The sequence below is a fragment of the Arvicola amphibius genome, chromosome 5 (assembly GCF_903992535.2).
Source record: "Arvicola amphibius chromosome 5, mArvAmp1.2, whole genome shotgun sequence".
Classification (NCBI taxonomy): Eukaryota; Metazoa; Chordata; class Mammalia; order Rodentia; family Cricetidae; genus Arvicola; species Arvicola amphibius.
This window is the reverse complement of record NC_052051.1, coordinates 11005309-11031281: the sequence shown is the minus strand read 5'-3', so window position 1 is coordinate 11031281 and position 25973 is coordinate 11005309. Positions and strand designations below refer to the sequence as shown.

The following is a 25973-nucleotide window of genomic DNA, read 5'->3' as shown; positions in this document are numbered from 1 at the left end:
GGTCTGGGTCCTGGCCAGAGTCAAGACATACATCGGGTGGTAATGACCCCTAAAGGAGCAAGGCCTTGGTAAAAGGTCACTGCCTTGTGCATGGTGATAAACACCTGTAGCCCCAGCACTTGTGAGGTAAGGGTAGGGGGATCAGGAATTCAAGGCCACCCTTGGTTGTATAAGAAGTGTGAGGTCACCTTGAGTATATGACACATTACCTCAAAACACAAAGATTCAGGACTGGAGAGATGGCTCCATGGTTAAGAGCATTAAGAGGAACTGGCTCGGTTCCCAGCACCACTGTGTCCCAATTATCAGTAACTCCAGTTCCAGGAATCCAGTGCCCTCTTGTGATCTCTGTGGGTACCAGGCACACATGTGGTACACATACACACATGCAGGCAAAACACAGAAAACATAGAAATCTAAACCAAACATCACTGTGTCAGAGCTAAGCCCCTCTATGCAGCCATCTGGAAACATTACGAGGCAGCCAGGGTTAAGGAGACTCTTCCTTTGTTATAAATATATTATATACATCCAAAACATGACATTAAAATATTACTCCATGTTACAGAAAGGTATTAAGGCGTTCTATTATTTACATTGACAAGCAAGCACCTTTAAAAAAAACAAACCCAAAAATAAAAAAGCCCTAATCTTCCTTCCTCCTCTGACACACTGGCCATAAGGACAGTGTCCCCTCCCCAAATGACCAAGCCCTTCACAAGAGCTGTGCCCCGTGAAGGTCTTCATACTGAAGACCTCAGACGTGGGTGGACACATGGACAGAAGAACGGGGGGTGGGGGGTGGAGGGGGCACCTGTACGGGTGCAGGGGATTCTGGCCTCTCCCCGCCAGCTGTCCTCTGACCACTGCCCAGCTCTGCCTCCCTTGGGTGGCAGCTGGGGTGATCTCCCCACCTAGGCCTCTAGAGTTGGTTTGCAAGGCTGAGGGAGGACCATGATGCAGGGACATTTAAATGTCCTGCGGGCTCTCTGGATCACTGGGAACAGACCAAGTGAGTCAGTGACCCCCATACCGGTGAGGGCCATGGCAGGGGGCAGGCGTGCAGGGCAGGTGTGCAGGGCGGGGCTGGCCAGCAGGACGGGGCTCCCCTTCTGCAGTCAGGCTTGGCCCTGGAGCAGTTCAATGGCCCAGGAAGGCCCAAGGAAAGAACAGACGAGGAAATGAAAACTCGGTGGCTCAAGTATTCTGTGTCACTGGGGATGAGCTAGGGGTGCCCGGGCCCAGCCCAGGGGACTCCTCTTCACTGGAAGGACAGCTCAAAGAGGCTGTAATTTGGCAGATGGCTTCAGTTCAGGCTGGGGAAGGTTGGCGACCAGGCAGCTGGACAGGCTACTTGATCTTCTGGGCCCATTTCATGTCGTCCGCCCGCGGCTTCTCACCCGTCAGGCCCTGGATGAGGTCTTCCAAGCGACGCCAGAAGCCTATCACCTCTAGTGGGTAGTTGAGCCAGCCTGCAGCAGACACAGTCAGGGGGTTAAGTAAAGACAGCCAGCCTGCCTGGGGTGGGGTCCTTAGGAGACAAGCTGAAGAAGGTGGGGCACAGGGACCCCTCATAACAGGGGCTTAGGGCCCTCCCTCAACCACTGCTTTTTTTTTTTCTTTTTCCTTTCTTTCTTTGAGACAGAGTTTCTCTGTACAGCCCTGGATGATCTGGAACTCACTATGTAGACCAGGATGGCCTCAAAATCCGAGTTCTGCCTGCCTCTGTGCTGGGATTAAAGGTGCGTGCTATTCCACCCAGCACTTACAAAGGCAGGGTCGCTAGATCCTAAGCACAGGGCAGTAACTAGGCCCCGAGTCAATTGTCTGCAGGCTGGGCGAGTATCTGGAGTCACCATAGCCAGAAGTAGGGAAGGGGCTTTGGCGTGCTCATGACCCTGACCTCGGCACTTAGAAGAGGGCCTGGGACACAGCAGGTGCTCAATAAATGCGCATGCTGAGAACACGGGTTAGGCCAAGGCTACATGCCCCCACCCTCCTGACCCTGGGGATGGTACCACGCACCTGTGGTGATACAGAAGTATGTCTCGTGGGGCGCCACGTGGTGGATGCGATGGTGTTTCCGTGGCAGGATCACGTGCCAGTCCTGCAGGACGGTGACCCAGCAGGGCAGCCCCAAATACGTGTGTGACCATTTGTGGATCTGGTTGGTGAAGGTGCCAAAGATGGTCAGGCAGAAGACGAAGCATTCCCAGGGGTACAGCTGCTCCAGGGTCTCTGCAGGGTAAGGGCACAGGCATGGGACCTATGTAGCTGCCCCACCGGCCAGCCAGCTCCTGTACCAGGTGGCACCCAGACCCCTCTCAGCCTCCACCGTGAAGTCTTTCAGCTTTGGAGGCAGCACAGGAACTGGCTAGGAGTGTGGGCTCTGCATCTTGATTCCTGCTGACACCGTGGGTTGCCTGAGCTTGGGGCAGGGCTCGGGGTCAGGTTCCCTGAAGTAGGGCCCAAGGACATCTTGGGGTTAAGTCCGGGACAACAGGGATTGTGCCTCTTTTGGGCCCTGTGGGCTTCTAAGGCATCAACAGCTCCAGAGTTCACTTTGGAAAGAAGCAAAGCCGAAGGCCTTCCCTTGCTGACTTCTGGTTCATGGGATAGGGGAGGCAGGAGGTGGGTCTCTGGAGAAGGGGCTGCTGCGAGACTGTCAGCAGGGTTGGGGCCTGGGAGCACCCCCGCCCCACCCGTGGGCAGACCCTCTGTTACTCTCAAAGGGAGGTGCCAGCAGCTATCAGGCAGATGCGGCCTTACCTCTCCCGGTGCCCAGTACTGAGCTGGCCAGCTTTGGGATTCCTTCAGAAACGGGCATCGCTTGGCCTCAACTCCCAGTCCCTACTTTTGGCTTTTCAGTACCAGGATTAGACCTGGTGTCAGGGCATGGCAGGCTAACTCTCAGCTACTAGGTTCCACCCCAGGCCTCACAGTGCAAACTTCCCTTTAATAATACCACAGAACAAGGGGTGGGCTTGCAGCGACTCACGGGGAGTGTATCAAACGAGCAGCTCCATGGAGGAGGTGGGAAGGATGACACTGGGGTGCCACGTTACCAGACAGTGCTCTGAGAAGCTGGGAATTGGGTCTTATGCTAAATGCACCCTACTAATGGAGACTACTTTAAATAACACGAATGGCCCACATATGCCCTGATACTTCCTTTGCAGTATCTCACCTGGGCTCTGGGTTCGGAACTTGTAGGCCATGTTCATCAGCGGCAGAAGCGTCACCAGGCAGTTGTCACCATTGGTCTCAATGAAGTCATGCCTCGTGATGGCTGTGGGGTCAATGTGGTGCTCCCGGAACGGCCTGATGAAGGCCTGGGTGGAGAGGGTACAGGGGTTGTCTCCTAGTCAGTCAAAGGCAGCTAGTGCCCTGCAGACTCCAAACTCGCTGCTGGGCTCTGCAGCCCAGAGCCTCTTATGGACGCAGACCCTGCCTGGGCCAAGGTCTGGCAGGCTGTCGAGCAAGACGGCAACAATGGTGGGGACTTTCCCCAATCCTTCTGGGCCCGTCTCTCGACCCACACAGTGAGGACCTTTAAGACAATATCCTCCCTGAAGCAGGGGGAGAGGCCCCCCATAAACAAAGGGGACCCTGTTGACCTGGCGCTTGAGCCTCTGCTTCTGGAAGCAGCTGTCTCTCAGTTCATGCTGCTAAATGGAGCCTGCCTGGAGCGAGCACAGACCCAGGAAAGGCTAACCAGAGTGCATCCCTCTCCCCAGCAGCGACTGGCTGCAGGGTGGACAGTGTGATGCCAGCTGGACCAATGGGATCAAGTTCTGGGAGTTTGGCTGCCACTTGGGGAAAGAATTCTCTAGGCAGCCAGTAGAGGAGGCCTCAGCTCAGTAGGGGAAAGCAGAAGCCAGAGATGGGGAAAACTCAATCTGAAAAGGTGGTCATCCTGGCTCAGCGGGGCTTTAATTTGGCACCGACGTGAGTTAAGAACCCTTGCCTGAGGAAACCAGTTTGGATTCAGGTAGCCCGAGTGACAGCTTAAAGTATGAACATAGGGGGCTGGAGAGGTGGCTCAGTGGTTAAGAGCACTGACTGCTCTTCCAGAGGACCAGGGTTCAATTCCTAGCACCCACATGGCAGCTCACAACTGTCTGTGACTCCAAACTCTGATACCCTCACACAGATATACATGCAGGCCAAACACCAATGTACATAAAAGAAGAAGAAATAAATTATTAAAAAAAATCTGAACATAGGAGAATAAGCCAGATCGTGGCTCAGGGCAGATTCCCTGACACTCTCTGATCCACCCATCTGACATCTATACTGCCATCAACCAAAGTGATCCTCAGACCAGTCTAAGAGGGTCTGGCTGAGAGGAAAGGGGATTAACTCACAGACACACTGCCTAGCATACGCACCTTCCCCACAATGGGCAGATCCACAGAGCCCCACGTATCGGCACCCCAATGTACCAGGCCAGACAGGAAGTCAGCAATGAGAGCTCCTGCAACTGTGGGCAACAAGAGTGTGAGCCAGGGCAGGGACCGGTGGAGACATCGTGGACCCTCCCATCCGAGGCTGTTCTTCCACTCACTTGGTCGCTTGCTCACCCATTCATTTATATGGGAGGGAAGCATCTGTGCTCCTTCCCAGCTCAAGGTAACATTTCCACCCTGGTCTGCACAGAGCAGCTGCATTGCTGTAGGAGAGGTAGGTCCTTCGCTCCACCCACTGGACTACATCGGCAAACAAGTGTCCATCCCACGTCCTCGACCTAACTTTTATCAGTAACGGATTCAATCCTTTGGGATTTTCTTTCGCTCTCCTTCTGCTTGGAACTAGCCTGGGGTACCCCAGTGAGCTCAACAGTCATCACAGACCTCAGGTCTGTGCTGCACTCCCACCTCCACCACACACATAAGCCATGTGACACTCAGGAGCTGGAGAAGAAATGGGCCCCGGACAAACACACACAAGTGGTCCAGTTCTTAGCCTGCCTGAGATCCAAACCTGGCATAGCAGGATCCACGTACACACAGGGAGACAGAAGCGGAGTAACCAGTGCCCCCCCATTCTCCCCTCACTCCCTGCAGCTTCAGGTCCTCTGAGCCTTCGCCCTCATTGTTCCTCTCTGCCTGGAACATCCTCATTTCCTAGGCTGCAGTGCAGCAGCTCGCCTTCCTCTGCTGTTAGGGTCCCCTCCTCCCTAAGGCTCGCACTCCCGGGACAGCATCTCCCAGGCTCCTGTCACCTTACTCTCCACACACCTCTCCCATCCACCTCTCATCACGTCCTCCAAGCACACCTGGCCTCTGTCACATTTTACTGTCAGTTCTGGGCTTGGCACTGTGGGCTTTCTTTTGGGACCGGATCTTGGTTCTGTGACATCAAAGGGCTCAATGATGTATGAGGTACAGCACTTTGGCTGAGGTACAACTATGGATTCATACACAGTCTCCTGAGACATTCTTGGAGAACCCACTGTGTGCCAAGCTCAAAAGCCATAGCTATACTGACCCATGAGGGCAGCTGGGAATGTGGGTCTGGGCAGGCTTGTGCCCTCACCCCCCTGTCCTCAGTTTCTCAGTGTGAACTGTGTATCTGAGGCCAGTTTTACTCAAACCACCATATTCCACCCCAACTCCCCATAAGCTTGTAACAACAGCATAATGCAAAACGCATTTAGTCCAAGTTTGAAAGTCCCCATAGTCTATAACAGTCTCAACCCTGTTTAAAAGTACCAAGTTTGGCACATGACTTTAATCCCAGCAGGCAGAGGCAGGTGGATCTCTGAGTTCAAGGTCATCCTGGTCTACAGAAAAGTTCTAGGACAGGCAGGCTCCAAAGCTATGGAGAAACTCTGTCTCGGAAAACAAAAATAATAAATAAAGAGAAAAAATAAAAAGAAATCCAAAGTCTCTTCTGATATTTATGTAATATCTAATCTCTCAACTGTAATCCTCTGTAATTAAAATGAGAAAGCAGGCCACATACTTCCAACCTATACACAGAATACACATCACTATTCCAAAAGGGTGGGAAGGGAACATAGTGAGGAAATACTGGACCAAAGCAAGCCCAGAACCCAGCAGGTCAAAACCAAAGCAAGACCAGCGGGGCAAACTCCAAACTCTGCATCTCCATGTCTGACTTCAAAGTGCTCTTCATACTCCAACTCCTTTCAGCTCTGCTGACCGCAGCACACGTCTCTCTCTTGGGCTGGTTCCAGGCCGTTAGCAGCTCTCCTCGGCAGGGAGCCCATGGCTCAGACACCTCCAACATCCTGGGGTCTCCAAGGCAATCCAGACTTCACCTTCACACAAGGGCTTCCCTGGGCCTCCATGCAGGGACACCCCGACACGTGCCTGGCCTCGGCGGCTTTCCCTAGTCTCTCAGGAAGATTTCATAACCACTGTCTTGTAACCTTGACTCTAAAGCCAGAATCATGCGGCTGAAACTACCAAGCTCTGCAGCTTGCCGGGACTTGTTGGAACATGGCTCCCTTGTTCAATCCCATCTTCACCAGCTTTCTGTTTTCAATGGTTCCCTTCACTGCCTAAGCTTGGCTGTCCTTGAACTTGCTGCGTAGACCAGACTGGCTTCAAGCTCAGAGATCTATCCACGTGCTTCTGATGCCAGAGTACTGGGATAGAAGTCCACCATCTCACCCTGCCCTAAGCTTTTCTTTAGTTCCTTTTCACAAGCGGAAGCTTAGCTGGGTGGGGTTTTACCCTGGGTCACCATTCACTTTCTTCCATTTAACAGCAGGTTTTTCTTTAATCTGTTTAACTACCTGAGCGTAGGACTTAGCTCCATTCCACCTTCTGGGGTCCCTTTCTCCTGGCTATCTTGTTCCTTTTGTTTTATTATAAATCCTCATTAGAGTTGCCACTAATAACCACACCAGAGTCTAGACTAGGCTGTTTTGAGATTTCCTCTGCCAATGCAATTAATCCAAAACTCTTTACTTTAGCCTAAGGCAGACTTTTTGGATAATGGCAAAAAGCAGCCACATTCTTCACTACAGTGTCACAAGAATGGTCTCTAGGCCACATACTAATATTCTTCTCTAAAACCTGGCTCACAGAAGACTATCTGGTTGTAACTACACCACTGCACACACTGCGGTGCAGGCCTATGTGGTTCAAGGCCTCCTCACGAGGATGCACCTCTGACCATACAGGTCCCCACGTGGACTCTGCTCCATGTGGAGTCTAAGGGGTAGGCAAACTTTCTACACAGAGCTAGACACGAAGGCTGGCAGTCCTGTGACTACAGTCTCTGTTGCTATGGCTCAACTCTGTCAGCATCACAGGGCAGTCACAGCAATGTGTGTCAGCGCACGAGGGTGGGGGTATGGGATCCCGCAGCAATGTGTGTGTCAGCGCATGGGGGTGGGGGGTATGGTATCCCACAGCAGCTTGTTTGCAAAGTATTTCGGGTTTCACTTGCTTCTCTGGGATAGCACATCTGGAGTCATGTGTCACATGCATTGACCATTTCCCTTTTTGCTGCTGAGTACTGTCCCCTCATCTGGGTGAACACAGAGCCCTCCCCTGAACTACTACTGAGCCCTAGCTGCATGTTCATTCATGGAGAAGACTGTGTGCTCAAAGAGTCCCTTATTCCTTTAGCTGAAGATGGCAGGGACATTGCGTTTTTGAAGCAAAGACTCTGGTAGTCCTGGCTGGCCTTGAACTTATGCTCCTCCGGTCTCAACCTGTCAAGGACGAGGATGACAGCTGGCAACCACATCCAGACAGGCACTGGCCCCGGGGGTCCTACATGGCAAAGCTTGCAACTCTGGCTAGTCCAGCAAGCCATCTCGGTCTGGGGATCCTGCTTTCACTTCCTAAGGGCTGAGAATATAGGCAGGCTGGTACACCCGCTTGTAGTTTTTTTTAATACAGGTGCTGGGATTTGAACTCTGATCCTCACACTTGTACACCAAGCACTTTATCCACTGAGCCCATCTATCCAGCTTCTAGACTGACGCTTTATTTTCTTTCTTATATTTTTGGTTGTGAGCCTAGCCTTTAATAGCTGAGCCATCCCCTCTTTGTTTAGTTTTTCAAGACAGAATTTCTCTGTGTAGCCCTGGTTGTCCTGGAACTCACTCTGTAGACCAGGCTGGCCTCGAACTCAGAGATCTGCCTGCCTCTGCCTCCTGAGTGCTGGGATTAAAGGCATGTGCCACTATGCGACACTTTCTTTTCTTTTCTTTCTTTCTTTTTTTCTTTTTCTTTTTTTTTTTTTTTGAGACAGGGTCTCACTGCTTGGCTAGCCTAGAACTTGTTATGTAGACCAAGCTAGGTTCAAACTCAGAAATCCTCCTGTTTCTGCCTCCCAAGGGCTGGGATTAAAATTAAGCATGACATTTCAAAAAAATGACTTTTGCCCCCTTTGTCTTTCTTTTTTGTGGCTGACACTTCTGAGTTTAAACCAGGGCACACCACAGACTTCTACGTTCCCCTCCGTTAATCCCTGGGGGCCAAGGCCAGGTCCCCACGGTTAAGCTCCTTCCCCTTAACTGTCCTTGGCAGTTAATCCTTTGTGATCAGGACATGACAGAGCAGTGAGGAGAAAGTCAGGACGGGGTGGCCTTTGGAGGTGTCTCTCATAACCAGCACTGTCAGGCAATGTGCACTGTGTGGGCCTCACCTGAACCCGACTCCAGACTGTGAGACTGCCTCCCCAAAAGGGGAAAGAGTGGCATGGGAATAACCAGAAAGTATCCCCTTGAGCAGCACAAAGTAACCTCACAGTGGCGAGCCATGCTGACCTATTCTGCCGATGCTAAAGTGACCCATGAGAGCCCTGCCGTCTCAGACCCCGAGTCACCCTAGGTCACTCTGAGTCACCCTAGGTCACTCTGAATCAGCCAAGATGGTTGGTACAGAGTCAGGGTAAGGCAGGCCTCTTGCCCAGCATGTTCAAAGGCCGAGTTCCACCCCCGCTAAAAGTAAAGCAAGAGACCAGGTATAGTGGTGCACCTATGGAACCCTAGCATGCAGGAGGCTCAGGCTGGAGGACCGGGAGTTTGAAACCAGCCTGGGCTACACAGTGACTTCAAAGCTAGGCTGGGTTATGGCTAAGAAACTACCACAGCACAATGGTCCTAAATTAGGGCTGTGACAAGAAACCAGACTTTGTATCCTTAGATGGGACCCTGGGATAGGAAAGGGACACTGGCTAAGAAACTAAAGGCACGCGATCACGGGTAGAGTATAGATACAAAGCAGGCTCTCTGGGTGCTAACGGGCACAAGTGCTCCCTTCTACCATATTCCTGCAAATCTAACTGACTCCCAGGCTGTAGCTCAGCTGACAGCGTATTTATCTCACATGCAAGAAGCCCTGGATTCCCATGGGTTGATTCCAATACCATAGAAGCAGTCACCAATTAATGCCAGAATTCTGAAGGGAAAGCAGGGAGATCAGGAGTTCAAGGTCCAGCCTGGGCTATGTGACCCTGTCTCAAAAGCAAAGAGAACCATCTACTAAAACAGGAAAATCTCCCTTCACGTCCAGTGATAGGCGCCATGACACCCGACCTGCCAGAGGATGAGAGGCTGAAGCTGGCAGGGACGGACTGTCTAAGGTCACTGTGGAGGGAGCAAGAGGCCCACACTTAACCTCACAACCAAGTCTGGGAAATGGGAGTCACACAGGACTCATGTCCCTTACCTAAGCTAACCTAAGCTAGGTGCAAGGGTGCAGAGAGCTGGGCTCCGCCACAAGCTCGCTGTAGCCTGAGCCTTCATCCCTATGTGAGCTGTGTTTTCATCTGTTGGATGAGGGGACACGCTCTGGACTGGTGTCAGGAACAATCAGGCTAAGAGTACCCCTTCCCACCCTGTGAGGGAGGAAATGGCTCTCAATTCCTGGGGCCTGGTGGCTGTTTCTAGGGCACCCATTCCAGGCCACTCAGTTGCCCATGAGGCTCCTTTAATGGGGGCAGGGTGGCAAACACAGGCATACAGAAGTCTCTTTGTTCCCGCCCTGGTGGTGGCTGGCGGCTCGCTGGCCCAGGGAGCAGCTTCGGCCTGGTCACCACCCTTCTCTGGAGACACTGGGAAGGGCACAAGGATGGCTCTATCCAGCCACAGCGTGAAGGCTGGGTGGCGGTGAGACCGACAGACTAGGCAGACAGACCCTGAACGTCTACATCATCTAGGCTCAGTTAAATCCAGAAGGCTCAGCAGCGTGACCTCCTGACCTCAGTGCTGATGTGTGCCCTTCTCCACCACCAAGCAGCTCCTTCCAGGACCCACTGCAGCTCCCAGCAGCGTGCTGTGCTCTCCCCAGGGGAGCGAGCAGCTTATCCTGCAGTCACCTCCCACTGTCCTTGTCACAGCCACCAGTGTCCCTCTGCTGGTACACTGCCGCCTCTGGTGGTGGCCTTCTCTGCGCCTGCTGCCTCTCAGTTCTCCCATGCCCCTCGCTCTCGCCTGCACCCACTCCTGCTCTCCAGCCACGGTCTCCCCCAGGCTACTTGTTTCTCCTCTACCACCCGCTCATGCCTTGGGCTGAACCTAGAATTCATCCCCGACCCCACCACTCACTGCACAGCAGCCTGACTGTGCATATAACTCAACTGCACAGCTCCTCTGGGTTTAGGAAACCCATCGCCATCTGCTCCCTGGCTCCCAGCATCAGAAATCCTCTCCCCATGGGAAATTTACCAGCGACTGCCCATAGCACTCAAGACAAATTCACCGACCAGACCATGGCTCCCAAGGTCCTGCACCACTAGCCCATCCATCCACCTCAGTGACCTGTTACCAGGCCTTTTTGGTTCACACGGGCCTCAGGACCCTTGCACTTGCTGTTCTACCTCAGACACAGGCTTCTTCTTGCCTCTCCTTCCCTCAGGCTGTACTAGCAACCATGACCTTATCTTGGTCAGCTCTCAGGCACTGCACCACAAAAGGCCGGCTTCACCAACTGGAAGCCTTTCAGTTTGAGTTCTGATCCTCGGGGCTGCCTGGGGCATTGGGAACCGCTGAAGAGACAGGAACAAGCTGGCACAGTGCCCTCCGCGGCTACCCGCGTGTTAACAGACAAATCAGGGCGGCTATTTAAATCGATTGAGGATTGTGCAAACACCACTATCAGGGGATTACTCACCCTTATCAGACCCAGAAGCCGGTGCAATAGGAGAACTGGCCACATCGGGTGTGAAGATGGGGCCAGGAGTTGTGGAACCCAGGTCCCAAGCAGGGAAGGGGAGGCCGCGACCTGCCTGGCAACATACAGCCAGGCCTACTACATACAGGGTGTCCACTCACCCTCAGTCACGGCGTGGCTGGAGTCTAGGTGAGGGCCAGCGGGCAGAGGCCAATGATGGGCTCCTCTGTACAATATTGCTACTAGGAATGGTGGCAACAGCTACCAGGGAAGTGGCCAACTCGGGTGCTCACAGAATATCTCCTGTCAACCCGAGCAGTGGCTGAGGTAGCCTTGGTCAGCGGTTCAGCAGGCAATGTCGCCTCCCGACCTCTTCCCAGGCGGTAGCCCTCTCAGCACAGCTGAATCCTCCTGGTTTCCCTACAATCCCAGGAGGCCACAGTGCCACAGCCTCAAAGTTCATGACACCTGCTGCAGTCAGCCCAGCCAAGGTTGTAGCCACCCAACTCCGGGGTTAGGGGACTCCTGCAGGTGGGGCCTGAGCTCCTCAGCACAGATTGGGCTAAGCTCTGCCCCAGACTGAGTGATGGCTTGATTAGCAGGCCTGTACACTACTGGCTAAGGAAACCAGAATGCTTACGATGAGATTGTAGAATCAAAACCACAGGGAGGGCCAGGAAGGACCAAGGGTACCATGGCCCCTTGGCCAGCCCCAGAGTTCAGCAAAGGAAGAGGACACACTATACATTGAGCCAGGGGGCAGAAGACTGGAAAGGAAGGACACTGAGTCAGCTGGAACCAGGAATGCAGCTGGACACTGCAGCCATGTGGATATCAGTGGAAGGACATTACAGATGCTTTGCAGGCCCACCTCTGAGCCTCCAGGGAGGAGGGAGAGTGTTAGCCCCTACGCCTAGCCAGGGGAGCACCCAGGACTTCTAGCATACAGTGCCGCGTTCCACGCTCACTATCCTCACTCATTGAATTCTGGGCACCTGCCACGTATCAGACCTTGTGCCTGAGGTCGGGGATGCAGCAGTGGACGAAGCAGAAAACACACTCCGATTTCTGAGCAGGGTCTCACTGTGTAACCCTGGCTGGCCTGGATCCCCAGAGCTCTTCCCCAGTCTACCATATATTGAGATTAAAGGCCTGCACCACCGCACTCAGTCAGGGCTGTTTTTGAGGGGCCATCACGGAGGGCCTAAACATGTGGCCTCTCGGTAGACCTTGGGGGTTAAATGTGTGGGGTCCAGAGAAGGGCTCCAGGCATAGTGAGCAGCTTGTACAAACAAGGGTCCTGAGGTAACTGGGGACAGTGGGGGAGGGGGATGTTGAAAGTGTGTGGCCGGGGTGGCTGAACAATACAGGTAGGGAATTCTGAGGTTGGGGCTATGAAATGGAATGGCCATCGTCGCCTCTAAGAAGAGCAGGTGGGGACTCCCATAGCTTGTCCTTGATACAAGACCACCCTGAACACTCAGTGCACACACACACACACACACACACACACACACACACACACACGCTCACTAGCACAAAGGCCCCTGGTACTCACCAACACCCAGGATGACGAGGGGCGTGTGCTCCCAGCGGGCCAGCAGCAGGAGGTGAACCAAGTTGTGGGCAATGAGGCTGAAGCAGAGGATCACAGAGCACCACTCCTGGAGACGCTTGCCTGCAGAGAGAGGAGGGACCAAGGGACGCGATGGCTGTGGGGATGCACAGCGATGTCAGAGCACACTGTGCCCAACACTCCCACCCACCCATTTCACAGAGAGAACCACTGAGGTCCAGAAAAAGGGCTTTTGCAAAAGCAGGACACTGTGCACAGGGTCCATGCCCAAGGCTGGGCCTGCAAGTGCCAATTCTTTGTAGACAGGACCAGGTTTTCTGGAAACCCCTTCACGAACTTGAATGATCCCCTTGCATTTTAACTGAAGCTTCCTGGCACCATCTGTTTCTGGGTCAGTGACTATCTGAAGGTAGAGGCCATGGCCAGCCTCTGATCCCTCAATCCACAGATGCTCAGAGCCTGCCCAGCTTCTGTGAAGCAAGACACAGGTCATCAGCCTCAGGGTCAAAGAAGAATAGGAGGGTGCCGGGTCAGAGAATGCGTGTTGGGGACATCAGGCCCCAGGGTTCCAGGGTTGGCACCTGGATGGCGGCAGCCAGGCAGAAGCGTGACCCTTCCCACCTGAGAAGGCTGCAGCAGGTGACAGAGAAGGCACAGACCCGAGGATCTGGGTGTGAACTTTAAATGCAATCACAGTTCAGAGACTCACAAGTTTAGACAAGCTTGTCGTTCCTTGTGGCTTTGGTGGAGATGTCAAAACTCTGGACAGCACCGAAGTACCCATGGCCTGGGGATGAGCCAGACTTGCCCCATTCATGGCCTCTGTGATGCCCAGGTGCCGCAGAGAGCAATGTACTGATGATGGGGTCAGTAAGAAGAGAGGCTGGTGAGCTTGCCACCAAGCGTAATCACCTGAGATCGGGCACACATGAGGAGAGAACTGACCCCTGAAAGTCACCCTCTGACCACTACAGCATGTACTACATGGCACACACAATAAATAAGAAGTAAATATGTGCAAAAGTTTGCATTTTATTTTATTTTCAGTTTTTCGAGACAGGGTTTCTCTGTGTAGTCCTGGCTATCCTGGACCTTGCTCTGTAGACCAGGCTGGCCTTGAACTCACAGAGATCAGCCTGATTCTGCCTCTTGAGTGTTGGGATTACAGGTGTGCGCTACTTCCCGATGTATAAAATTTTTTTTTTTTTTTTTCGAGGCAGGGTTTCCCTGTAGTTTCTAGAGCCTGTCCTGGAACTAGCTCTTGTAGACCAGGCTGGCCTCGAACTCAGAGATCCGCCTGCCTCTGCCTCCCGAGTGCTGGGATTAAAGGCGTGCGCCACCACCGCCCGGCTGTATAAAAATTTTTTAAAAGAGACAAAAACACGAGAGATAAGCGCGTCGCTCAAGAGCTGAGCGCTAGGAAGTCTGAGGCCCTAGGCTTATGTTTGGCATCACACATAAACATAAAGAGGAGCTGGCAAGAAGGTTCAGTAGGTAAAGGTGCTTGCTACCATCCCGATGACCTAAATTCAATCCCTGGTACCCACACAATGACGGGGAGAACCAACTCCATGAGCTGTCCTCTGACCTTCATAACACACTCATTGTGACACACGTGCTCCTACACACTAAATAAATAAATGTAAGACAACCTGGAAAGGAGAAAGTCTCCAGAGCACCGAGACCGCCTCTCCACGCACTCCTTCAGATAAACCACACTATTTTCTTTTGACAAAGAAGTAAAAACACCATGTGAGTGGCAAGCCTTAAGGACCAGGCAGCTGGTCCCAGAGGCTGGAGAGGAGACCCTCATGTTGACAGTGTGATCACCGTTGGTGTTTAGCGCTTACCAAGCAATTATCAGGATCCAGGAACCCACCCAGAAGCAGATGTGTGAAGAAAAAGATGGGGGGCAGGGAAGTCGCGGAGGCAGCCCAAGGCCACTCAGCACGCCAGCCCCAGTGCTGTGGTCTCCCTTTAACCAGCCCCTGCCCTGTGTTCTTCTCTTATTCTCTACCGCACCACTGTCCTGATGAAGCCTCCTGTACGGGGTTAATGAAGGCCCAAGCCGGGTCTGCTGCCCCTCCCCCTCTGCCCCTGTTGACCAGTCTAGAAATCTCTTTACCTTGCCTCCCCCTGCTCTGTGATCCTGACATACCCACCCCCCATCCCCTAGGGCTACCTGAATGTGAACTCAGGCTACCTCAAGTTCCCTCACCAGGGCCCCAGCACTCAGTTGGTGTTCAGTAAATGCTTGTTGAACAAGCAAAGTCTAATCGCAAACCGTAGACCATGTCTCCAAGTCCGACGCTTAACACTACACAGGCAAAGATTAGGCTCCATCTGTGTCCACGCAGCAGCTGGCTCCTCCTGACTGCTGGAGCCAGAGCTTAAATTAAAGCAGCTGCCCCCAGAAAAGGCTAACATTGGGGGAGGGGAACTCAAGGGTTACATTCCCTTTGCCCATATACAGAAGAGGACACCAAGGGCAAGGAAGGGCAAGACCCCCAGAAATCACAGGAACAGACCCAGGCCTGGGGCTTCCAGTCCTTCTCAACTGTGCTATTTTTGAGCCCTGCGTAGAGCTGCGAGCGGCCTGCCTTCCTCTTCCGGTTCCTGCTTGTGGGTAGGGCCCAGGGCAGGAAGCCCAGGGGTGGGGGAACAGGACACAGGAGGAGACAAGGGACAGGTGACTCTCCCTGCCAACCTGCTTGGGTTCCTGTAAAGATTGAGGAATGAAAACTGGGCAGCATCACAGCCAAGGATTAACTAAAACAATGACGATAATGACAGTGTCCGATGCCCATGGACAGAGGATGAGCAGCGTCTCGGACATCAAGGATTAAACTAAAACAATGATGATAATGATGACGGGCTGGTGATCATTGATGGGAACCAGGTGGGGCTGCAATCAGGATCCTCTGGCCAGGTTTCCTCTTATTTTTGAAAAATGTGATTTAAACTTAAAACCACATATATCCTTGTCAGCCCTGAGAACACAGGGCTATTACTCCAGTTATGGGTTCCAGGTCCCCCAGTTGCTTTCAGAGCTGTCTGGATAGCCTCTGTGGAACCCTAAGTGAGACCCAGCCAAGGAAACTGAGGAACAGAGCCAACTCTGTTCCTGTGGGCCTGGAAACTGTTAGGTCTGGGCTGTCCCGGTTCCTGAGCTGGCTTAGTTCTCACCCTGTTGGGCAGAATGGTCCTGAAATTTGAGTACTTCCCCTTAACTTATCTCCCTTTGGACCTGGTTCTGGATGCAGACGGACCTCGGTTCTGATCTACAAAAGCATGTATGACATGTCAACAAACTGCGGGTACCTCACGCCATCCCTGTGCAAGCCAGGACAGTCCTCCCAGTGCCAGGGAGGCCAAATAATTGTCTGAAGTCAGCCTAGGTCATCATCCGGCAGGCCCATAAAACAGCCAATTTCACAAATAGGCAGGCTAGGGAGTTGAGGGGGACCTAGGGGAGCTTTATGCAGGACTCAGGTGTTCCAACCTCCACCAAAAGTCTGTTCCTGGCCTAGAATGATACACTCAGAGAATCTTGGCCAAGACGCAACAGTGACTGCCCACCGGCCTGGGTGCCTACCTGCTGGCTTGCGTGCTTATATGAGGTGGGGACGAAGCCTGGGAAAGGAGGAGGGCACACCTACTTCACAGGGAAAGCTTAGCACCCCTGCCCCTTCTTGCTCCAAACAACCTACACTTCCGCTAGCCTCTGACTATCAGGAGATCCTGTGCACCACTAGGAGCGGACAAGAAGGACAGAGAGGACAGGACCAGACACAGGGAACAGATGGGATGAGAGAGCAGAATCCAGGGACATAGAAAGATAAGACCCAAAGGGAAAAAGACATACTGAGTGGGGACAGAGAGAGCTCGGCCCAGCACAGTGGGACCAGGCCTGGCCAGTGAAGTTGCAGAGGCCCCAAGCCTTGATGCTATGGCGTCAGGCAGGCCCATTTTGGAATGAAGCCAGGTCCAACTTCAGGACCACAGGACAGGCCACTATCCTGGGGTCCTAAACACTTCCATGGCAAAGGGCACTCACAACTGTCCAAGCTGGTTGACAGTTGGATCTCACACCCTTCAGGCCCTGCCATCCTTCCAGCTGGGGCACTTGTGAAGTGGCACACACGGCAGGTTGTGGCAGGCACCTGAGAGCTGCCATCTTGGCCAAGCAGGTGGGAGGGAGGCTCCACCAAGCTTACCAGGTTCCTTTCAACCTCTGACTTTTGGCTCACTGCTGGGAAATCCAAAGCCAGAGTGGGGCGCTGCGCAAGCCTTCAGCAGCGGCTGCAACACCGCATGGGATTAACCACTGAGCCCTCAAGGCACCATGGTGACTACTGCCTAACTCCTGACCACTCCCTTCTATCTCATCCACCCAGGTTATACTGCTCAGGGGAACCCACATGCACTAGGTCAGGTGCCTGCCACCAACACCACAAACAGGATCTACTACTGTCCTGGAATAACTTCTGCAGCCAGGGTGAAAACCAGGAAACAAGAGACGCAGCCACTTCATCTCTGTCCTGGTGCCGGGGTAGCTCACATGGGGCAGGCAGCGCTACCATCCTGTGCTAAGTCTCTCCACAGACATGGACAAAGTGGTCCTGGGGAGCCATAGGTTCCCCAAAAGTCAGATGCCAAAGAAACATGGCCTACCTTTGCCAGCCCTTCTACTGTAGTGGGAGCAGTCTAACCCCAGACAGGACTGGGGTTCAGGACATGAGAGCATGTGGGGAAAACGCCTGCACAAGCCAGTCTCCAATAAATGCCGTCTTTGTGAACTGACCACTACCAGCGACAAAAGACAGCAAACCACCTTCAGCTCCAGGAATCTCAAGAACTCAGTTCTGGGACCCGGGGACTTCTCATTCTGCTTGTGCTCCTCGGCTGTGCCAGGCACACTCCCACCTCAGGGCCTCCGCGCTGTTCTCTGGACCTCACACACGCTCAATGTCCTTTCCCTCCTGCCCGTCACCCCTTCGGCTGTCCTTTCAGTGAGGTCTGAGTGCCACCCCGTCCCTAACATGTTTCCTGCTGCTTCTGCCTCACAGTTCTTGGGACCCCATTCCCCTTATGTGGGACTCACTGCCTGTCTCCCCATCCAAAATGCCAACCCAAGTCTTGCCTGCTGCTGTGCCTTCAGGGCTGAGAACAGAGACCGGAATAAACATATCAGTAGGTGTTCAATCCACATCAAGCCTGTTCTCTCATTTTACAGGTCGGGTCCAAAGGGGTCAAGGCACCTCTCTAAGGCCACGGGGCTCAGTGGACTGAGACAGACAGGGAGACCTACCGAGAGGAACTTGGAGGAACCAGTTTGACCAGTCTTTCCCTTTCTCTAGGACAGGGGAGAAAGCCTTGACTGAGGGTTTGGGGCCTCCAGATGCTGTCTGAAGCCTGGACCTCTGTATAAAGGTATTCTTCTGAGAGCAGTAGCCAGGAAATGATCTAGAATCAAGAAGGAAGGGTGAGAGGTGACCCCAGGAAAAAGCAAGAGGAAACAATTGGGGCCAGTAAGGAAGTAGGCTGTGGGGACAGTCCAGCCCTAGGCACTATGAATCCCTACTATGAATCTTTCAGGCTAGAGGCCTGAGGACCAGCAAGACAAGGCTTGCTCCAAGCTCAGAGGAGGGCAAAGGGCCAGGTGAATTATAGGGACCGCCTATTGTACACAAGGCTTAGTGCCACAGAGAGGGTGTCATTACAGTGGGTAACACAAAAAGAACAGAAATTTCCCCTGTGCCTGTGTGAGAAGGAAGGGAACCAAGGCTGGGAGCAAAGCAACTAAGCACTGTGAATGCCACCAGACGCCCTCAAGGAGTGCAGGTCCCTGGCTGTTTGGGTATGGGCCGAGGACCCACCCAAGACAAGCTGGAAAACCATATACACAGACAGGAAACTCAAGGCTGGGACAGCTCTTAGGGACCTAGGACCCAAAGAGGAAAAGCAAATGGCCCTACGTCACATGCCACTTATAGTTGAAAAAGCATCAAACCCATGCAGACCAGGGCAGGAGACCAACAGAGTAGTCTCAGCCCCACCCAGGTCAGAATGTCAGACAACAAAGCCGACTCATGGAGACACCTTGGCAGAGGGGCCTCAGGCTGTCATCTGACTCTGGAGTGCACAGGCATTTCCCCAACCCCTGGAGACACCCAGCCAGGCGGTGAAATTCCCGAGGCTCCCTGGGAGCTGGAGAACTGGATGGAGCCAGAGTTTGTTAGGGTAAGAGCAGGGGTAGGAGAAAAGAAACCTGAGAGGGAGTCTGGCCTGAGGAAGGGGGTAGAGCCAGGGCAAGGGTAACAGCTGGGGAACAGGGGTATCCCACGAAGTCCTAAGGGACTAGTGTGTGGTGTGGGAGAGGACAGAGCCAGATGCAGTCAGTAGGGTCTCAGTCACTGCCCCAAATCTTCCAGTAAGAGGCAAGGGCTGACAGTCTCATTGGGAGTGGGAAGGAAAAAGTTCACTGCAGCTACTGAAGCAGGGACTGTGATAGGGCTTGGGGGAAAGAGCTCCTGGCATACTCTGCAGAGATCCAAATTAGGGGCCTTGGAGCTGGACTGGAGGGCTGATAATCCCAGATTGGGAGGGGTGGGTCAGTTTGCAACCCAGGACCCTAGCTAAAACGCACAAGGTGCAGAGTACCAACGTGGGGGGAGGAGCGGAGAGGGACTTAGGAAGTCGTGTGAGTTTAGGTGGCTAAGGGCAGGGCCTGTGGATGAGGAGCTGTCTGAAGCTAGGCTGCCTGAGAACCGGAAGCCTTGGAAACGGTCCTGGGGACACATCTCAAGTCAGGGTGGGGTTCCTAACCTGCCCAAGGTGCCCTGGGGCTATGACTCCGAATGTGCCTGTGCAAAGAGGCTGTTCCTCGACCTAGGGGTGTTTCTGCAGCCCAAATGCCTCACGGCTGTGGGTAAGAAGGGGTCTGGATGGGGTCCCTAGACCTGGAGGTGCTCTTTGCTAGTTGGAAGCCCCTGAGTTCCGCTCTGAAGGTGGAAGCTGGGGTTAGGATGGGGGCAGGGTTTGGATGGCGTGGGGTTCGGATCCAAGGGCGTCCAAATGGGCTGGAGTTCGTATCTCGGGAATTCGGGTGGGCTGGGGTTCGGATCCGGGGGGCTCGCACGCGTTAGGATTCAGATCAGGGTGAGGCTTGAATAGGCTGAGGTTCTAATCCGTGGGCTCCGGATGGGTTTGGGTTCGAATTCGAGGCTTCAAATGAGCTGGAATTCGGATCCGATGGGATGGGGTCTGGACGTTCGGACCTCCTGGGGTTCGATCCTGGGCGGGCCCCACGCCGAGCACCCACCAGCCCGCAGGCCCGCTGCCTGTCCTACCTGGCGAGTAGAGCGCCGCCAGCTCCCGGGCACCGGCGTGCTGTGCACCCCAGCGCCGGCATTCCGCCGACTCGTCCTCATCCAGCTCCGGCTGCCGGCCCGGCGCGTCCTCAGCGCCCGCCATGGCCCGTCGCCCGGCCCGCCCGCTGCGCTCTGCTTGCGGCGGCGGCGGCCGCGGAACCGCGGCGAGATCACGCCGCCCAATGACCGGCCGGCACTGGGCGCGGCGGCCGGGGCGGGGCCTCGGCGGGGCCGCGCGTCACAGCCAATCGGGACCCGCGCCCTCGTCGCGCCAGGCCAATCGCAGGCTTTCGGCCCGCAGCCAACCGTGGCGCCCGGGGGCGGGGTCGCAGCTGGACGCAGCTGGGCACGGAAAGGGGGACGGGTGTGCGCGTCCCCGCTGCGCCCCGTGGGCTCAAGTACTGCCCCAGAGCCAGAGAGTAGGCGCCCGTGCAGAGGTCCGCGACTTGACTTCTGTGCGCGCCGCGAAGCGTCTACTGTGTACACGGCAGCCGCGGTTCGCGCATTCGCCGGGAAGCTGCTCAGCTCGGCAGCACACCCGTTGCACGCACTAGATTTCATTTCATTACCCGGGAGTAGTGAAAAGACCAGCCTGAGTTACATCGCAGGACCCAGTTGCAGAACATAACTAGTGACACTGCCTGAAGAAAAGCCCCTCATGACCGCTTGCTGGCGTGCCCCCTCCTCTGGTCACTGTGACATCACCCTCACGCTTGTCAGCGCTTGTCATGGGTTACGGGCTCTTCCTGGGCCAACAGCTGGCAGATGTTTGAAGCTAAAACAGGGGTTGAATGAATTTGGATGTCCTGTCTTTAGCACATCCGCATTAAGAGAGCTGCAGGCTTATGGCTTATGTAAAAGTCTTTAGGATGATAACAGCCCCGGCCCGGGGGGCTGGCTGTAGGACTGAAGTGCCTGGGACTGGCAAGAGAGGACTTGAGATCTGAAGGATCTTTCTAAGGTTCCATTTCATTCTGAGTCTTAAGCCTCCCCAGGATATCCCCCCCAAACACACACACACACACACACACACACACACACACACACACGCTCCTTCCCTGGGTGGTCTCTGTCCGCTGTCAGTTCCCAGTATCTTCCTAGTCTTCTTCATATGCCTCCTCCCTCAAAGGTAGAGCCACTTGTGGATGTCCAGGACAGGCTGCAGCCCAAGTTCCTTCCGGTTCCGATGAAGCTGGTGGCCTGGCACCTTGTATTAGCTGTACAATTAGATTTGGGGTATCAGGGGGGTTTCCCGAGTTGTTTAGGTAGGTGCTGGGTCTCAGACCCTCCAAAACTGCACGTGTCCCAGTGCCTATTAGCAAGCAGGCTGAAGTCTCGGATTATCGCTGATGTAAGGAGAGCCCTGTGGCCAGCACCTGAACTAACTGTGCTCACCGTTCTTTCAACTCAGGAAGCCCCTACCTGGCCCTACACAGTCTCTGTTATTTGCTGGAAACAGCCTGACTGGGGGAAGTCCTGTCCTGTAGTTTTTTGTTTGTTTTGTGTGCATGTGTGTTTGGGTGCACACATGGGAGTGTGTATATCATCGTACCATGGTGCCCATGTGGAGGTCAGAGGGTGACATTTGGGAGTAGGTTTGTGCCTTCAACCATCTGAGTCCTGGGGATTGAACTCAGGTCCTCAGGCTTAGCAGCAGCTGTGAGAAATAGCCTCCTGTAGGGTTTTGCACAGCAGAATGACAAAATCTGATTTACATTAATTTGTGGGGGGCACTGGTGGCCTGCACCTTTAATTCCAGCATTTGGGAGCTAGGGGCAGGTGGATTCTGGACTACACAGTGAGTTCTAGGTTAGCAAGCTCCTGTATCAAATGAAGCAAAACAAATTATGTATTTATTTGAAAAACTACATCCCTTACTGAGCCATCTCACTAGCCCTTAATTATTTTTTTGAGACAGGATCTCATTTTGTAGTTCTGGCTATCCTGGAACTTACTCTGTAGACCAGGCTGGCCTTGAATTTACAGAGATCCATCTGCTCTAACTCCCAAGTGCTGAAATTAAAGACCTGTACCACTACACTTGGCTTTTAATATTTTTGTTTTTTGAAACAGTGTTTCTCTGTGTAGCCTTGTCTGTCCTGGAACTCATGTAGATCAGGCTGGCCTTGAACTCACTGAGATCTGCCTGCCTCTGCCTCCCGAGAGCTGGGATTAAAGGTCAGATCTGGCTTTTAATTTTATTTATAATTTATTTTTATTTTGTGTGCATTGGTGTTATGTCTACATATATGCCTGTATGAGAGTGTTGGATCCCCGGGAACCGGAGTTACTGTTTTGAGCTGGGTGCTGGGAATTGAACCTGGGTCCTCTGGAAGAACAGACAATGCTCTTAACCATTGAGCCATCTCTCTAGCTCCATGGCCTTTAATTTTTAAAGTAAGTCATCCACATGCTTTGAAAATCAAAGTGGTATAACTTCCCCATCCCAAGAAATCCTATCCCCCACCATGCCCATTCATCTTTTCTGTTTATTACAGATTTTATCTCTATGTGTGTTTGTGTGTGTGTGTATGGTGTGTGTGTATGGTGTGTGTGTGTGTGTGTGTGTGTGTGTGTGTGTGCTGATGCCCTTGGAAGCCAGAAGGTCTGGGATCTCCTGGAGCTGGAGTCACAGGTGGCTGTGAACCACTCACGACACTGATCTGTGAACAAAAGCCACGACCTCTGCAAGAGCAGCAAATGCTCTCAAGAGCCAAGCCACCTCCCTCTCCAGCTCCACCTGTGCACACTTCTTACCTGATTCTTCTGCACGCTTCCTGTGCTTCTGCGCAAATGCAGAGAGAGCACATGCTCATGTGCTGTATATATGTGTGTGTGTATGCTGCGTGTGTGTTATGTACACATCCACGCATGCTCATGTAGAGAACAGAGGACTCAATCCCTTTCCACCTTATTTCCCTGAGACAGGATTTCTTCAGCAAGCCTGTGATCTCCTGCCTCTGGCTCCAACACTGCTGGGTTTACAGACTTGTTCATGCCGCCTCCCCCCGTCCCCAGTTTTTTATTTCTATGTGGGTGCTGGGATATGAACTCAGGTCCTAATACTTCTGCATCAAGTACTCTTACCCTCTGAGCCGTCTCTCCAGCCCCATGAGCACATATTCTTATTGTCCTTCCCTTTTTAACATAAAGAAATGGAATGTTCTGTTCTTGAATCCTTGGTTTTAGCCTGTCCCATCAGCAACAGAAGGATTCCTGATAGATAGATAGATAGATAGACAGACAGATAGACAGACAGACAGACTGGCTTGCATAACAATGAATTACATACCATTTATTTATTCATTTCTTCTACAAAACAGGGTCCATGTATCCCAGGATCCTCAAACTCGCTATTTAGCTGAAGATGATCTTGAACTCTTGACACACCTGTCTCTACTTGCAAGTGTTAGGATAATAGGCATATTCCACCCTCCCAGCCTTTTCTGTTTGTGAGACAGGATCTCACTGTGTAGCCCAAGATTGCCTTTAACTCACGGTAATCTGCCGGTGGCCAGGTCAGAGGAGCTGCCGTCAGCAATGGAGCTTATGAAATACAGCTCAGAGGGTAAGAAAGCCACAGTAGGCGCATGCTGGAGAGGCAAAGCCCGGGAGGGTTGTCTCCGGGACACACTTTGCTTTGCTTCCCCCTGCTTCCTACTGCCTTGTCCTGCTGTATTTGGAAGGTGCGATTACTATATGAAAGGATCTCCCTGTATCTAGTATAGTGTGATTGCTTTTTGGGACAATCCCACTCCTCTCTGGGCAATTTATTTGTAGATTATAATGAAGATGATTTTTATAAGAGTGATGATTAGTTAGATTTGTGATTTAATTGGACTTTCTCAGTTAGCTTAAAAGATATAGGTGGTTAAAATAATAAAGATGATTATGGAAATGGTTTAGGTTACTCTGCCGATTGCTCCAATAAGAGATACAAAAGAAGGGAAAAAATAGGCTAGAAGTTGCCTTCCTTTTTGTTAAATGTGAGATTTACAGAAGATTAAAAATAACATGGAAGTTTCATGCATCATAGACCCATGAATTCTGCCTGTGGAAACAGGCAAATGATCAAAGAAAACAATTACGTCCCCACACCCAAGGCTGGGCCTGAGTTCCTCGGTCATGTAGCTTACAGAATTACACCCAGGCTCCAGTATGCACCTTGAAAAATCACAGCTGTGTAAGCAAACTAAATGTTTGTAAAGAAAAAATAAGTGGTTAGCTGACCACTTTTTATTTTTTATTTTATTTTTTTTTAATATTTATTTATTTATTTATTGTGTATACAACATTCTGTCTGTGTGTATGCCTGCAGGCCAGAAGAGGGCACCAGACCCCATTATAGATGGTTGTGAGCCACCATGTGGTTGCTGGGAATTGAACTCAGGAGTTTTGGAAGAGCAGCCAGTGCTTTTAACCTCTGAGCCATCTCTTCAGCCTTCTATTTTTTTTTTTTAAAGAGGCCATACATTAAAAAAAAAGACTTATTTATCTATGTATATGAGCGCTCTATTTGCATGTATGCTGGGATGACAGAAGAGGGCATCAGATCCCATTATAGATGGCTGTGAGCCACCATGTGGTTGCTGGGAATTAAATTCAGGACCTCTGGAAGGGCAGCCAGTGCTCTTAACCACTGAGCCATCTCTCCAACCCTTTACTTTCTTGACAGTACCCTTTTATATACAGAAAATTTGACTTTTACTTTTGAAAATCTGACTTTGGATGGAGTCGGGTTTATCTCTATTTTTCCTTTTCGTTTGCTGTGTTTTAGGCATCACTGTGTTGTTTCGTCTTTGCACATTATAAGATTCATGTATAATGCCATTTTTGCAAGCACAGGTAGATCCATGGGACACTTGTGGGACATAGCATTACTCGGACAAAAGTTAATCCTTGACTATTTTGACTGATGTTGTCAATTAACCTGTACCAAGGAAGAAACCACCCCTGGAATGGGATGCTGGTTTATACTTTCACCAGCCAGGGCCTTGCTGACAGTATGGCTCATAAATGAATTACAGATGTTCAGAATTTAATCCTTCTGTTACGCTAGGCTCATGTCACGTGCTCAGTAGTGGCTTGAGGCTGGTGGCTGAAGACCAGGACCATGTCCTTCCGGACAGACAGAAACTTGGGGCAGAAGGGCACGGGATTGCTGGTCATTATAAAGACTTAAGGGGGAGAGGGAGGGGTGGTGTCCTGGTTTGCTTCTCTGTTTAAACACCATGACCAAAGGCAACCCGGGGAAGAAAAGGTTGCTGGCATCTTAAACTTCCAGGTCACAGCCCATCTTTAAAGCAGACAAGCAGGCAAGCATCTGAAGACAGGCACCATGGAGGAACGCTGCTCACTGCCTTGTCCCCCTTCCCAGGTCACTCTGGGTAAAAAACTGACCAGATCAACCTACCCCTTGTCAACTTGACTCATAAACACATCACTGTTACACATAACCTTTCCTTGATCGGCCTCAAGATCTCATGTAAATATAATATAAAACAGTTCAATTTTTAAAAATCCCAATATTAAAAAAATCCCAGTGATTGGAGTGGGTCTGTGAGGCGTTAGAGAGCCCACATACATTGTATGATTCAGGTATAACCGCAGCACCCAGGAGGCAGAAGCAGGCAGATCTCTGTGAGTTTGAAGCCATCCTGGTCTACATAGCAAGTTCAAGGCCAGTCAGAGCTACACAGTGAGAACCTCTCTCAGAAAACAAACAACAAAATTGTATGAAATTATCAACAAAAATATTAGATAAAACATTTCAACTCTTTAAAAGTCCAATGTCTTTTTTTTTTAAAGTCCAATGTTTCTTTAAAATCTCAGAGCCTCTTAACTATGGGCTCCTGTAAAGTAAAAAATAAGTTACGTATTTTCCTATCTCGAACAACCGAGCCATAGGATCAAGCAAACCAG

General features: G+C 52.1%; 1 protein-coding gene across 1 annotated transcript; it reads right to left on the bottom strand.

Annotated features, from left to right (window-relative positions):
* Window positions 1–351: 351 nt before the first annotated feature.
* Window positions 352–20193, bottom strand: LOC119814411 (plasmanylethanolamine desaturase). Its single transcript, XM_038330102.1, has 6 exons — window positions 20031–20193; window positions 12661–12780; window positions 4392–4483; window positions 3188–3332; window positions 2026–2238; window positions 352–1472 (listed from the first exon to the last, which is right to left on the bottom strand). Exons 1-6 carry the CDS (start codon window positions 20152–20154, stop codon window positions 1351–1353), a joined length of 816 nt encoding a protein of 271 aa, XP_038186030.1. The 5' UTR covers window positions 20155–20193; the 3' UTR covers window positions 352–1350.
* Between the last annotated feature and the right edge of the window lie 5780 nt (window positions 20194–25973).

Coding starts and splice junctions, on each gene's coding strand:
- LOC119814411 (XM_038330102.1), bottom strand. CDS start 20,154: ATGGCGGGCGCTGAGGACGCGCCGGGCCGGCAGCCGGAGCTGGATGAG. Junction 4,484..12,660: donor CCTCGTCATCCTGGGTGTTG/GTGAGTACCAGG, acceptor TGTTGCCCACAG/TTGCAGGAGCTCTCATTGCT. Junction 2,239..3,187: donor GTTCCGAACCCAGAGCCCAG/GTGAGATACTGC, acceptor CTTACCCTGCAG/AGACCCTGGAGCAGCTGTAC.